The 15,690-nt window shown below is 37.3% G+C and overlaps 1 protein-coding gene across 1 annotated transcript in view; it reads left to right on the top strand.

The window, feature by feature from the left end:
• Positions 1 to 12,768: 12,768 nt before the first annotated feature.
• Positions 12,769 to 15,690, top strand: part of Cnbd1 (cyclic nucleotide binding domain containing 1) — a 367,762-nt gene continuing 364,840 nt past the window's right edge. Inside the window, exon 1 of the mRNA XM_059253897.1 lies at positions 12,769 to 12,933. Coding sequence (XP_059109880.1) covers positions 12,846 to 12,933 — 88 coding nt within the window. The 5' untranslated portion in view covers positions 12,769 to 12,845. The remainder of the gene's footprint in view (positions 12,934 to 15,690) is intronic.

The following is a 15,690-nucleotide window of genomic DNA, read 5'->3' as shown; positions in this document are numbered from 1 at the left end:
AGCTTGACAGTCTTTTTCAATGTTTTGTCACCATGGTATTGGAGTATCTTTTTTCCTTTCAAGAACTTTTATGGTGTTTCCCTAGAGTCCTTTCTTTTAGAATTTAAAAATATGCATGGCATTCTAAATTTGGCACTCTAAATATGTTTTAGACTTGATTTCAGTCCAATAAGTATAACATAATATGAAACAAGTGTAACTTTGTGAACATGTTTAAGGTATTTAAATGTTTCATATAGGTTTAATGCATTCTGAAATAGCTGTCTCTAATCCAAGTCCACTTATCTCCTGCTTACTATGTGACTCTCTCAAAATATTTATGTCCATCATCATCATGCTCAAGAAATATTAAGACCCAATGATCTACCTACATGTAACTTTATGCAGAAATTTTAAAAGTAAGTGACTTCTTTGAATAGATAAAGTTATAGAAAATGCCACAGTAGATTTTTTATAATGAATCTCATTGCAATAGGATACCATGATTTTATTTTTGGTGCTGGTAATTGAACCCAGTGCTGTGATTAATACTGCTTCCCAAATCTCTTGGTTTATTCCATTGTGAAGCCACAGCATGGCTACGTAGGAGGTAGCATTTTTTTTTTTTTTACTATGTAATTTGTCTCATTTCTCTAAGGGACAAGTACACTCAGTTAAAGATACATTCTGTAACTGTTTTAACAACTGAAAATGACAGCATGGACAATTATTTAGATCAACTCACCTCAATTATAAAAAAGCACCCAAAACAAATGCCAGCTACTTTTTCACAAAATTGTCAAATACATTTAAAGTTTAATTAATTTTTATTTAAACAAGAATCACACATTCACAGCTTTGAAAAATAGGGGGCTTATAAGTAAAACTTAAAATCTACAAGGTAGCGCTTCAAAATTTTAGAACATCAAAGTCATATGTGAAGAAAATAATAGTAATATTAATAGTAATATTAAAAATAGTAATATTAAAAAACAAAATAAAAGGACAAGTTATATTAAATATGCTGAAACCCAGCAGGGATTATCCTGGACTTTGGTGACATTTAATTAAACTCTTCTCTTAACCAAATAATTAACTAACCAAATAGAATGAGTATATCACATCATGCATACATGATGGACATATGTAATATATGCATATATACACTCTCTTGTATTATCAATATAGTTAAGCTCCACTGTAAAGAACATGACCTTGGGAGAGATATTTTCTCTGTACCTGACACTGCACCTGTTGCTGGGCAACAGGTCCTTCCTGGAAGTGAGTTCTGGCAAATCATCAAATGTTTATACATAATGTTATAAGCCAGCTTAATTGGCGGCTTTGGACAATGCTATTCAGAAAAATGATTTGGGACAATTGTCACATCAACAGATATCAAAATGAAAGGACTAAAATAAAAATACTAAAATCAAGAATCTTTCACACTAAAGAATGAGTCCATTTAGCAAGTTGTGACAGCATTACAGCTAACAAGCTTTGCAACACATAATTATAGCTCTGCGATGTAAGTGTTCTTGATGATCTGGAGTCATTACCCCAAAAGTGTTTATTAACCTGTATTAATATTTTAGAAAAATTTCTGTCTAAAATGGTGAAAATTGTAAAAATATTTAAAATACTTTAAAGTCTAGGCTCTATAGAGGCTAACTGGAGTCTTTCTAATGAAAATGTTTTCTAGCCTAGGTCTGGGCCAGGACAGGTGTCAGGGCAAAGAAGGATCTCCAGAGACCAACTCTGTGGCATGTCCTTAAGATGAAGAAGAAGGCTTCCCCATTATGATCTTGATACACTTGCTCATAGAATCTCTACAAATTAGTGGGAACTCATGAAAGTTGGATCAATGGCTGTGGAGCCTGCATGGGACTGGACTAGGCCCTCTGCATGGCAAGACAGCCCTGTAGCCTGATTTGCTTGGAGGGCCCCCTGGTGGTAGGATCAGAATTCATCCCTGGTGCATGAGTGGGTTTTTTGGAGCCCACTATCTATGACAGGACGCCTTGTGAAGTTTTGAGGCAGGGGAGGGGCTTGGTCTTGCCTCTACTGGATGTGCCTCCCCGTGGGAGGCTTTGCCTTCTTGTGGGAGGGAATAGGGGTGGGTTTGGGAGGAGGAGGAAGAAGGGCAGAAGACCTGAATGAGTCCAGAAGAGAGGGGGGGGAGGGCAAGAGAGAGGTGCGGGGCACAGCGATGACTCAATAGACATCTGAAGGAATTACGAGGTAGGTAGTGGGCCTGGTTCCCAGAACCTCTTTAGCAGTGTGTGCACCAACCTGAATTAAGATGTAGCATATGTTAAAGTGAGCTTGAGTAAGAATGTATTATGAACTATGAAATAAAGTAAGAATAATATATGAGTTTCCTCAGGCTATGGCAATAAAGTACTAAATAACAGGTGATTTAAAACAATGCCATTAATTATTGTGTAGTTCTGGAGGCCACAGATCTGAATCAAGGTTTCAACAAGAACAGGTTCTCTCTGAAGATTCAAGGGAGGTATTTCTACTTTTAAGAAAAAATTGTTTTGGTTATGAGCCTAGTCTTTAACGGCTGAACCATCTTTGCAGCCCAGTGAAAACCTAGACACTAGGCTAAAAGGTAGCAATGGAACTGTCGTTTACACCGGGGGGAGGGAAAATCAGTTTTCTCTGACGGAGTGACACTGGGTAAATCAAGCACTCGAGGGCAGGCCTTATTCTTCAGAGTAGTTGATCAACATATAATGGACTCCGTAGGGTTTTGTGTGTTTTGGTTACAGTTTTTTTATTCCTGGGCGTGTTACTTTGTTTTTTTTTCTTGGCTTTAGGGGATGGTTTGTTGTTTTTGTTTGCTTTTCAGAAAGAACTTAAAGTTAGGCCGCTAGGGAGCGGGGAAGGAACTGGAAGGATTTGGGGGAGGGAAAGAATATCATCAAAGTATTTAAATTCAAAAATTGTTTTAAATAATAAAAATATAAAAATAAATAATAAGCATTTTACTTTTCTTGTAAAAAAGGAAATAAAATGATTGGATCTATAATTTAAAAAGAAGTTATATTTATGTATTATATATATCATATGCATATATATCTGTATGTGCAGGTGTGCAGGTGTCCCCAGAGGCCAGAAGAGGGAGTCAGAGTTAGTTTCTGGAACTGGAGATACAGATGGCCATGAGAAATCAGATGTGGTTCTGGGAACCAAACTCTAATCCAAAGGAGCTACAAACAGTCCTTTCCATTGAGCCGTGTTTCCAGGCCCCACAAACCTTTCTCCATCTCCTCATTTTGGCTGTCTCAGAGCAGCTCTCGGTAGAGATTTGTAGATGTGCCAGCTAAATGGTCATGTTCTCCTTGTCCATTTTCACATTGTCTCTCTTCTATATATAGCCATTCTAAAAATCTCAATTTTTACAAGGAAATCAGCCATATTGGGCCAAAATTTGCCTTAATGTCCTCATTTTAACCTGCTTATCTCCACTGGGACCCCATTTTGAAAGAAAATAATTTTCTGAGGTACAGATCGACATCAATTCTTTTGGGATGACATCATTCTATATATCACAGGTAATTCTCATTGTTCTTACTCCACAGGCTTTGTCATTTGCTCAGATTTTGCCATTATTTTTTTTTTGTTATTACTCTTGCAATTTGCATTTTTCATTTTTTTTTGTGCTGCTGAGTTCAACCCAGGGCCTCTTGCATGTTATATAATTGCTCTATCAACTGCATCACATCACAACTCCTTGTCTTGTCTTTTAAAAATGCTTCTATGACTGTCTTGCAGAGTACGTGGAAGTACATTCCTGAAGCTGACACACAAGTGTTATTTTGAGCATTATTGTTACCTCTAATTTCTTAAATGTGTCTTTGATAGTGAATTGGCAGCTTCCTTTAGTATGTTTGGGAACTCTATTTGGGGAAAAACAGAAATTGGATAACTGAAGAAAGAGTAAGTGAGAGGATGGGGTATATTTGTGCTCTCACTATGTAAACTGAAATCCCAGTAATAAAACTTCTATTATGTGTATTTCCTAATGGTTTTGTTTCTCTTGATTCAGTGTGGCTAATACCATTGATAGAAGAAGCAGGAATTCAAGCTCAGAAAAACAAGTAGTGATTTTGTCTGGATAGTATGCAGTTTTGAGGAATAATTTGATTTCCTATAGAAAACAGATGAAGAATGAAGCAGATGTGATCCAAACCTGTGTTTCAGTCTGATTTTTCCAGATAGTTGTACCTCTCTTATAGTTTATGTAATGAAGTCCAGTATTGTTTGAGCTAAGATATTTTACTATCCAAGTACTATACATTTGTTGCAGAAATCATGTAATACAATAGTGATTAATAAAAATATCTAAGGGATTACAGCTATGTTTTACATATAAACATATGTGCACACATTGTGTTAAATATATTGTATATCGTCAGCCTAAAATAGTTTTAAAGAGAAGATGCCACCAGAAAGGAAGGAAGGAAGAAAAAAGAAAGAAAATGGTAACAGAAAATTATGACCACTAACATGCTTTATTATGAACAATAAAATGTTACTGGTAGTTCTCTGGAGCAAAAGTGCACTACAGTGGATATTTACCTAAAGAACATTTTTTACTAAAATAGCACAATAATTTATAATATTACAGGCCATTTCAGAAGTTGTTGCAGGATACCGTCTACAGAGAATGTACTATGTGGTGCAAATTATAGTGATTTGTGGAAGTGAGGAGTGGAAGATTAGAGCAATAAAGAAAGGAGAATAATGTTCTTCCTTAAGTCACTGGGAAAAACAGAACTCAGCAGATATCACTAAGCAACTTCAAATAGTATAGTGCATCAAAGTCGCAGTCTTGAAAATGTCAAATCTAAATGACAATGGGATCATGTTAGGAAAAATCACGAGGATATGATTGGTACCTTCTTAAAAGTTATTTATAGTTTTGCAGTATATGGTAGAAAACCGCATGACCTGTCAGTCACCTGTATAGAAAATAAGAGTTGATACAGTGCTCAACTCTAAATAGGACATCTATATCACAGCCTCTCCCCACAATCTGAGATGTCACAAGAGGGTGTGGAAAGATTCCAAGAGGCAGAAGGAGTAGGTGTCTGTAGCACATTATTTGCTTAGCAAGAGCTCGCAGGGAAAGAACAGCACACACACACACACACACACACACACACACACACACACACACAACCTGCATAGGGTCAAGCCAGCCACAATCCCAGCACGGATGGGGGATGGGCTTACATGAAAAACTATGTGAGGAACTATTGGCAAATGATGGCTGCTGGGGGAGTCAGTTTTCTTCAGAGATGCAGCCCTTGAGTCTGCCTGTGCTCCAGTAGATGGCCATCTACGCATGCACATACACGCAGCAAAGTAGACTTGGTTAAAAATAAGGAAGCACATGAAGTTGGGAGGACATAGTTGAAGTGAGACAGGGGAATAATTGGAGGGAATGGAATAGGAGTGGATTGATTCAAATGTATTATGTTCATCTATGAATATTAAATAAAATATTAAGAGATGATAATAAAGAAAAAGTCACTTGTGGTACAATCTTGGAAGTACTGCAAGAGATCTGGTGAAAACCATATTTACTCATGAAATATGTGTGAAAAGAGACAACAGCCAGGAAACATGTTTTTTGATTGGGGTTCTGTTGTGATTTGAATCTAAAATAATATCTCTTAGAGGCTCCTGTATTAAAAGAACTAATTGCTAGTGTTTGGATCAAGAGTGCCTCGACTTTATCACTAGACTAACCCATGGATAATGACCAGGTGAACTATTTTGAGATGGGACCTCTTGGAGAAAGTAGGGTCATGCCTTTGTATTTGTTGTATTTGTTGTTCCAAGACCCCACTTCTCTGCCTCTCTCTGCTTCCTAAAGTCACATAGTAAATAACTTTCTTGTTCCATGTCTTTTTATCATGATGTTACTGCCTTGATACAGGATAAAGCAATGCCACTAGCCATTCACACCTGGGTGACTCTTCCAAGGTACCTCTGTAGATAATTGTGAGTATGACCAATTGAATCTTCAGGAACATCTTAGTCACAGTAAAGAAAATGTCAGAGGACAAGAAATAAAAGATAATGGACTTTTTCCCTCTAAGGCCAGGAGACTTAGCTCATATTTTTATTTAATTTTGAATTTATTTTTAAATTGAAATGCTTTTGAGCACCTGCAGAGCAAAATTTTTTGAATTTAAAGGGTTGTTAAGGAAGAAAACAGATTGTGAATCTAAAGATTCAGTGAGAGCCACTATTCACAGCATGGTGGAACAACCAGGTAACATCTTACACTATGAACACTTGCTTGCTAAAGTAGGGGTTTCCTTCCAACTGGGGGTGTTACCATTGAAAACACAGCTGAGGAAATGGTTGTTGAACGTATTTTCCTTTGCATGAATCAATGCTGAAACAGCAAGCTGGGAGTGAGCCTGGCTTTCAATAATGGAGCTGTGTTTTAGTGACTAGAAAACTGAGAAATTTATTTATGTAATCCAGACATTATTTAATTGACAAAATAGGGACAGTATCAATTTCTGCTGCAAAGACTCCTTTATTGATCAAATTAGATAGCAGATGATGTATGGAAGTCACTTGTCTTGTCAAGTGGAATACATCTCACAGATGTTGTTGGCCACTCTATTATTATTTTCCTGAAAACAGACATTCCCACAGAAATACTTTAAATTAGTCTTGCAATGTTACTGAGGCCAATTTTGAATCAAATAAATTGAAAGAGGTGGGCTGTAAGTAGAGTACAAGTAGGTTTGTGACTTTGATAGTGAATTTTGAACAGACATTAGGAGTTTAGGCCACTAGCATCTAGTGAAACATGGCTTAATGTGAAATCCTTTTTAAAAATCCTACGCAATTTAAACATTTTATAGTCTTTATTTTGTTTAGCACAGAGCCAACTTCAATAAGGAGCCTCCATCTGCCTGTGAGTACTTTTAAAGGAAAAGAATTTAAAAGTCAGAGAAGATATTTTAAAAGTTTTATGATATAATGTAGTAAATGTGCTTCAAATAGTTTTATCAGAAAGCTGGCATAGGAGCTGCCATGCTAGCAAATCTGAGCAGGCTTTCTGAGCTTAGTGGCTTTCCAGAGTACTCATTTAATTATTCTTCTGTATAGCTGATGTCATGTGAGGTATGATTTTTCCTTTACAATCATTTGTATTGATAACACTTAAGTTATTTAGAAACAGCTATCTTCCATCATTAAAACGCTCTGCTTTTCACGTGGAATTGTTATGTTTCTTATGAAAAGAATTGGTGTTAAGCATTGTTTTGGTGTTGTTGGTCAAGGCTATCAAGAGTCTTTAAAAATGATTGTATGCTTTAAGAAAGCAGCTAGTGGGATGGAGAGATGGCTCAGTGGTTAAGAGTGCACAGATAGCTCAGTGGTTAAGGGTAGTGTTGAAGGTTGAGGGGAGGGGATGGGGGGATGAGAACATGAGAGAACAGGATGGTCAAGCTGGGAGAAGGACCAAGTGGGAGAGTAATGAAAGAGATATCTTGATACAGGGAGCAATTATGGGGTGAGAGAGAAACCTGGTGCTAGGGAAATTCCCAGGAATCCACAAGCTAATCCCAGGATGACCTCAGCTAAGACTATTAGCAATAGTGGAGAGGGTGCCTAAACTGGCCTACCGCGGTAATCAGATTGGTGAATACCCTGTCAGCTTAGAGCCTTTCTTTATCCAGTAACTGTTGGAAGCAGATGCAGAGATGCACACAAGCACCAGGCCAAGCTCTGGGAATCCATTCGAAGACAGGGAAGAGGGATTATATGAGCAAGGTGGGTCAAGATCGTGATGGGGAAATCTACAGAGACAACTGAACCAAGCTTGTGGGAACTCAGGAACTCTAGATCAACAGCTGTGGAGCCTGTATGGGACCCAACTATGCCCTCTGAGTGTGAGAGACAGTTGTACAGCCTTGGTCTGTTTGAGTGGCCCCTGACAGTGGGATCAGGTCTGTCCCTGGTGCATGATCTGGCTTTTTGGAGCCCATTCCCTATGATGGGATGCCTTGCAGCTTTGATAAAGTGGCGAGGGGCTTGGTCCTGCCTCAACTGAATGTATCAGGTTTTGTTGACAAACCCATGGGAGGCCTTACCCTTTTGGAGGAGGGGGTGGGAGGTAGAGGGATGGAAGTCTTGGGGGGAGTGGGAGAAGGGATGAGAGGAGGATCTGTGGTTGGTATGTATAATAAAAATTTTAAATAAATAAAAATAAAATTAAGGAAAAAGAAAAAGAAAAAAAGAGTACACAGTGTTCTTCCTGAAGATCAGAGATTGGATCCCAGCACTGACATCAGATCTGTCACAACTGCTTCTAACTCCAGTTTCATGGGCTCCAACACCCTCTTCTGGCCTTTGAGAGCACTTCACCTCATGTGAACATACCTACACACAGACATACATACACATATATATAAATTAAAAAATCTTAAAAAAAAGCAGCTGTCTATCAGTATATCTTTTGACAAATTTGGTTTTATAAAATCATATTGTGTTTGGTTTAATCTTCAAGAGAAATTTTACAACAAAATGGTACTCTTATATGTATAAACTAGAGTTCAAAATTCTGTATGTACTTTCTGAGAAGATAATATTGGTTATATTTCTGTTGTTGTAATAAAACCCCATGACCTATGCAAGCTATAGAAGGAAGAGCTTATATGGGCCTTACAGTTTCAGAGGGTGAGTACATCATAGTCATGGTCTGGAGCATAGCAGTAGGCAGTCAGCAACTGGGAGCTCACATTTTCATCCACAAAGAGGAAGCAGGGAGCTTACTAGAAATGCTGGGTCTTTTTAAATCTCAAAGCCTGCCTGCAGGCTTTTTAACAAGGTCACCTTTTAATATTCCCTAAAAGGTCACCAGTTGGGGTTTTCAAATGCCTGAGACTTATGGGAGATATCTCATTCAAACAATAGAAATACAGACAGAGAAAATAATTGTTAGGAGTCATGAACAAGATAGTTTAATTATTTTGAGGAGAGGAGAACAAATATACTACGGCTGTCTTTTACTAATTCACTCCTAATCATCTCTTTTTAGGCCCAACCCTTCCTGTCCTTTCACTAGAGGTAAAAATGAACAAATAAAAACACAAGCAACAACAAAACTAAGACCATTTCTGTTCTGTATGATCTCATACTAATTACCGCTATGAACCTTGGTTTCTCACCTACAAAATAGAGCTAATGTATTGTACCCATCTCTTCATCTGTTGTAGATAAGTTTGTGTAGAGTTTCTAAATCAATGCATCACCAAAAAGGATACCTAATGGATATTGGCTGTTTCACCACCACCACCACCACCACCACCACCACCACCACCACCACCACCACGATCACCACCACCACCACCACTACTTTTAAATACATATTAATTGAATAACTCAAAGGGTTCTACTGTGACATTTCCACACAGGGATGTATCATGCCTAGATCATATCTACTCTTATTTCAACCTTCTCTTTTCTTCTCTCCTTCTTTCCCCTATCCTCTGTCCAGGTTCTTTTTTTTTTTTAAATAAATTAATTTACTTATTCATTGATTCATTCTTCATTCATCCATTCATTTATTTATTTTACATCCCAACTGAAGTTTATCCTCCCTCTTCTCCTCCCAGTCCCTCTGCCTATACTGCCTTTGATCCTGCTCCCCAATCCACTGCTCCTCTGTTTCTGTTTAGGAAAGGGCAGGCCTCCCATGAGTGTCAACAAAACATGGCATACCAAGTTACAGTAAGACTAAGCACATCCCCATGTATTAAGGCTGGACAAGGAGACTCAGGATGAGGAGTAGGGTCCTAAATCTGCCCAGATTCTTAATTGTCCCTCTTTCTATAATCTAGTTTTTAATTCATTATTTTTAAAATTTGTATATAGGAGAAGAAATGTAATACTTCTTTTTTCTGTTTCTGACAAATTTTATGTAACATGAGGTCCTTTAGTTTCATTCATTTTCCTATGAATGACATGGTTTTATTCTTTTTCATACTTGAACAGTAAGTCATTTTCTATGTTAACCATGTTTTCTACTTGTATTTATGTTCATGGTTCCCTCATTGATTCCATATTTAGTGTGAATAATGTCATGATAAACACGGGCATCTAAGTAACTCTTTTGTATACCTACTTCATTTACTTTGATTATATACCTAACTGCTTATTTTAGTCTCTATTTATTGTAGTTATATTATAATGTTTAATTATCCCCTGGAGTGACTGACTTTGAGAATAATATGAATGTATAGTAAAATGTGCTGAGTTCTGAAAATCTCTTCCAATTTCCATGCTTGCTCAGTACTACTCCTTTTCTTCCCCGGCACCATGGCTTAACTGTAGCCTTGACAACACCTTCATGAGCAACTCTAACTGCTCCCTAGTTTGTTCCCCTCTCATCTTCTCTTCTTTCATTTTTACTCCGTTCGGTTCCAGAGTACCAGCTCTAAAGACTGGATGATCTCAGACAGGCACCACCTCTGTGTGTGTATAAGCCTCTCCATTGTAGGCCTGCCTTTCCAATCTGCTAAATCTGGAAATCTGCAAATTACAGCTAAATGAATGAATCCATCCCTGAAAAATTCTCCTGTCCTCATATTTCACTCTTATTTACTGGGATGATGAGGGAAATTATTTTCTGACAGAAGGGTAGTAATATTTTACTTTGTAAAATTTCTTTAAATCCTTTTTAAATAATTTCAACTTCTCCAAAAATTCATGTCTTTTTTTTAACTGCTCATCTTTTGTGTCATTTTTACCTTGTTCTTACCCATAGGAATCTCTCATGATTTTCCTCAGTATAGTATTATTAGTATGAAATAAAAAATAATTCACATATCCAGGGACTGTGTCAGACCCTTATCTGTATTCTTTTATTCAATCTTTGTATCATTGTGTGAGATACATTATCCACATTGTTTAGAGTAGGTCATTAAGATTAAGGCAGATTAAATGATTTAGCCAAGATAATTTTACAAATAACTGGTTGAGAAATTTGTAGATTTATGAGAAATATCCAAGAAGTCCCAACCATGTAATTTAATGCACCTGTCTATCAAATATAAACCACATGATTATGTTATTATTCTTAGAACATAATTGAAAAGGATTCAGAAACACTGGAAGGACTAATTAGAAATATTTGGAGGGATCTTTGTTTGTGAGCTAATGTTGTTTTCTAAATAAGCAGGCACATATTGTCATGAAGATATATCGATTTTGTATAATACCAATAAAATACTTTGTTTCATTGTTTCCTCCTTAGAAATGTTTTGTTTATTTGTATTTTCATTAAGCATATTTTATTTTCAATTATTTTTTCCATCAGGCTGAGGAAATGGCTCATTGGATAATGCATTTCCTATGTAAGCTGGAGGACCTGAGTTCAGATCCTCAGCACCCACACAAAAGCTGGGAGTGTCAGTGAGCACCTGTAATGCCAGAGCTGGGAGATGGAGATAGAAGAGTCTCAAGCAGTCTGGACAGTCAGTGAACTTCAGGTTCAGAAAGTGATCTTGTCTTTAAAAAGTAAGATGGAGCCAGGCAGTGGTGGTGGACACCTTTAATCCCAGCACTCAGGAGGCAAATGCCAGTGAATCTGAGTTCAAGGCCAGCCTGGTCTACAGAGAGAGTTTCAGGACAGCCAGGGCTAAACAGAGAAATCCTGTCTTGAAAAACCAATAAACAAACAAACAAACAAACAAACAAACAACTAAGATGGAAGTCAGTAAAGGAAGACAGCTGGTATTGTACCCTGGCCTTCACACATTCATGTATGGATGCATGTACCTGCATGTACACATATACATACACCACAGACCCACCCATACACATAGAATATTAAATAAATAAGTAAGTAAATAGTTTCTGGAAAGATCTAGTTTAATGTGAAATTTCTGTGATTCTGTGCATCTTTCAATGTATGTAGTCGTTACATATGAAATAGAGAAAAGGTGAAAATATGAGGACTTGCTAGATAGCTCAAGCAAGTCAAGGCTCCTACTGATAAGCCTTGTGATATGGGTTTAATCCTTGGGACCCACAGATAGAATGGGAGAGCCAACTCAAATTCCTTATATATATTACCTAAGACAGACACCACAGTGATATTTCAGGAACCCAAAGATGATACACAGGGTGTAATTACACTAATACAATTGTCTACCCCTCAAGTAACCTCTGACTTGCTTTGAAGCTGTCAAGATTCTATTCTTCTCTTCTAGTAGTTTGCCTAACATGATAGCTATCAACAGTGCTTCTACCTCCACTTCCCAACATACCAACACTCAAACTAGCTTTGGTCATTGTGATAAAAACAACTGACATTCATGCCACACAACAGTACAACTTGGTCATGTGTATGCAGGGATGATTATTGATCTGTGATAATTAGAATGATGGTTTGCCCTTTGTTATGGACAGAGAGACTAGAATAATTCTACTTTTTTGTTGTTGCTGGTGCTACAAAATGGCCTTTGATTTGCTATTGCCAGGTGGGAAAGAAAAGGATTCTAAATTATGGAAAACAACCAAAAAACTGTAACTTAAACCTTATGAGTAGTTTGATTAGATTGTGTCTGCCTTGTGAATTACAGTGTCATTCCTCATTTTCCTTAGCCCTGGAGCTCACATTACTTTTTTCATTATTCCACTGAACTAGAGTTCTTCCTGATCTAGACCTCATTCTTACATCATAAGTGTGAACAAGAAGATTCTGTGAGCTTGGCCTATTAGAGAGGACTTTGAAAGTTCTGCTTTATGATGCTACAAAGATAGAGATGGTCCTCTGCCAGTTAAGTAGTCTCTGCCCATCTGCTTCATAAGCTGCCAAAATGCCTATGAATTCTCTTCCAACAGCTATTCTGGCTCACATGGTGGCCATTAACAATGTGCCTCCTCCTCCGCTTCGCAGCATACCTGGTAAGTGACACTTTTATGAAGTTCTCATGCCTTCATTATTGTTTCCAGTGGTACTTGCTTCATTGTGAAAAATAGGGATTTGAGAGGTTCTTACTTACAGCCTAGTAATGGAAGAACACAGTTGTACAAGCCTGGCTTTGCCTATTTGAGACTATTTCCATTATTTAGTTCTGAAATACTGTTTTCTTTGTAAAATGAAGATCTTGGTGAGATCTTAGGGCTTCAACAATATGCCCCTTCTATATAAATTCAAAAATCCTTTCAAGTAAGAGAGAAATGGAATCCCTTTGAGATTACAGGAAACTACAGGCATCTGTTTCTGGTCAACCTTGTGTTCTCTACACTGAGTTGGTCCTACTATTCTGAGTACATTTTCACTAGAGAATTCTCATTTTAAGTTTATAATGGGAAAAAAAGGTAATTTCCATTCTCTTGAGTGAAATGTATTTCTATTTCACTTTTATACTTGAGCTTTTGGTTTATCATGTCATAGAAATTATAAACACAGAATTAAATATTTTGTAATTTAGACATTGGACAGTATTAATCATGTGTAGTCAATATAAGTTCAGGAAGTTATACTAGGGTATTATGTAGGGCTAAAACTGTACAACTCTTAGATCTGTTCGATACCAGTGTACTTAAAAATAACAGGCGACAATGCCTGTGTTGAAATTTAAAAACAACTTTAGGTAACATAGGTAGTACTCATGACTCAAAGCTCACTAGAGACTTACTTCTAGTATTTTCTTCTATCTTCTTGTGAAAGTTAAGTTCTAGATAAAGTTTAAAATTTCACTGTCATCATTTCTAGAGAAAAGATATTAAAAACAGAAACTTATACCTTTTGAAGGAGTATAATACACATATATGTCTGTGTATATACATATCAATTATGTAAAATATTAAATATATATTATACAAAGTCCTTATAATTAACTGCTATATTTGTTATTTTTTATATTTATTCCTATAGTAAAAGTATTCTTATATGTATTCAAAATTTTCTACTTCTATTTAAGTGGAAATACTTATTCAAGTAATTTTGCCCCTAAACCATCCACTGTCAGGTTTTATTTGTGAAAAAATAAACTACCCTAAGATTTTTTTTTATCAGCCCAGGAAGTGCAATAGCTGTGAGTTAAAAGATCAAATTAATTTAGAATCAATGGGATGAGATGTGTGCTGCCCTCTGCAGTCTCTTCCAAGGACACTTGACTTCTGTGAAGTGATTAAAGATGAAAAATCGGCAGTAATTTAGATCTCAGAGCTGAATGGAGCATAATGGAGAGCAGCAGACAGCAGCGCTCCTCATTTTCTCTGTAGAGATCTTTAGAGGATGCTCTGTGCCTGTGACTGCCCTTTGGAGATGCGTCCTGCTTGCTTAATGGCTCAGGCTTTGTGTTAACTCCAGCAAGTCTACAGTTTTCCTTGGCGTGCTTTGTTGTCACAGCTGAAACAATAATCTCATGAAACCTGAGAGTGGTGATTCTTTGTCTGTTGAGTGATGCAACCTGTTTTATATTAGAGCTGTAAAAGTACAATGTACATAAATAGGGATGTTTGGTTAAATGCCCACAACATCTAGCCACTATACACATCTTTGTTTGCTTTGCATTTGGTCAGTAAAATTAAACTTGGGGATGCATATTTGCTTTCCTTTTAAATATGTTCATGTGAATAACATTTACTGAACACTTTCTACAGACAATGTATAAGTACTTTTCGTATTGTTTCATTTATGCCTCACCAAAACCTTGTGAAGTCTGTGGTAAGCAGAGCAATGCCTATCAACGGTAGCCACGTCCTGAGTTCCAGAAACTAGGAATCCGCTAAGATGCTGACAAGGCAAGGGAGTTGTTATGTTTACAGGCAGATTTAAGGCAGCTAAATCAGCTGCTCTTGAGCTGGGGGGAACCTCAGACACCACAGTGCATACTGAAATCATAAAGACTTATCAGAGAAAGGAGATGTGAAAAAGACTTGACTGGCCATTGCTACCTTTGAAAATGAGGGAAGACGTGAGACAGGGATGCATCTGGGCAGTGTCAAGAAGCTAGCAAAGACAGCCATGAATTCTTCCCTAGTGCCTCAGGAGTATCACAACCCTGCTGATAACTTGATTCTCGCTCAGTGACCTACTTCAGACTTGTGATTTCCAGACCTGTAACACAACGCATTGATGTTTCAAAGCTGTCTGTGGAAATTACTTACAAGGGAAAGGAAAAAAGAATGCAAGCTCTCTCTCATAATCAAAGGTAAAGAGGCTTATATATCATAGTAGGAGTCACAGTTGGGAAGGGGTGGAGGTTCCTCAGAATATCCTCATGTAAATGAACTCTACTCATGAAAACAATAGCATCAACAGAGACATCAATTCCATCTTGTCTGCTAACCTCCTGATTCAAGGGACTCCACATATCACAGCTCTTCAAGCATTGCTCTGGTTCTCGTTGCCTGGGAAATTATGATTCCCAGACAGTGCACACAGGCCAGCCTCCTGAGTCAGTTTCCGGTTTTCTATAACCTCCTGCTTTTGACTCAGGATTCTTCACAGCTTAATAAGCCCAGGAAAGGGAGTTGTTTTTTTTTTTTTCAGAAGCAAAAGTGTATTTTCACATTTTATTCTAGATGAGAATTACTTCAAAGATCTTGCAGTTAGAAGAGCATACAGTGGTTTTCCCATCTGAGTGAAACGGTGGACAGTGGAAGCGTTCACACTGACCCACTAGTATAAATTGATCTCTTGAAACACCA

The sequence above is a fragment of the Peromyscus eremicus genome, chromosome 2 (genome assembly GCF_949786415.1).
Source record: "Peromyscus eremicus chromosome 2, PerEre_H2_v1, whole genome shotgun sequence".
Taxonomy (NCBI): Eukaryota; Metazoa; Chordata; class Mammalia; order Rodentia; family Cricetidae; genus Peromyscus; species Peromyscus eremicus.
The sequence above is the reverse complement of the archived record's forward strand: the minus strand, read 5'-3'. Positions and strand labels throughout refer to the sequence as shown.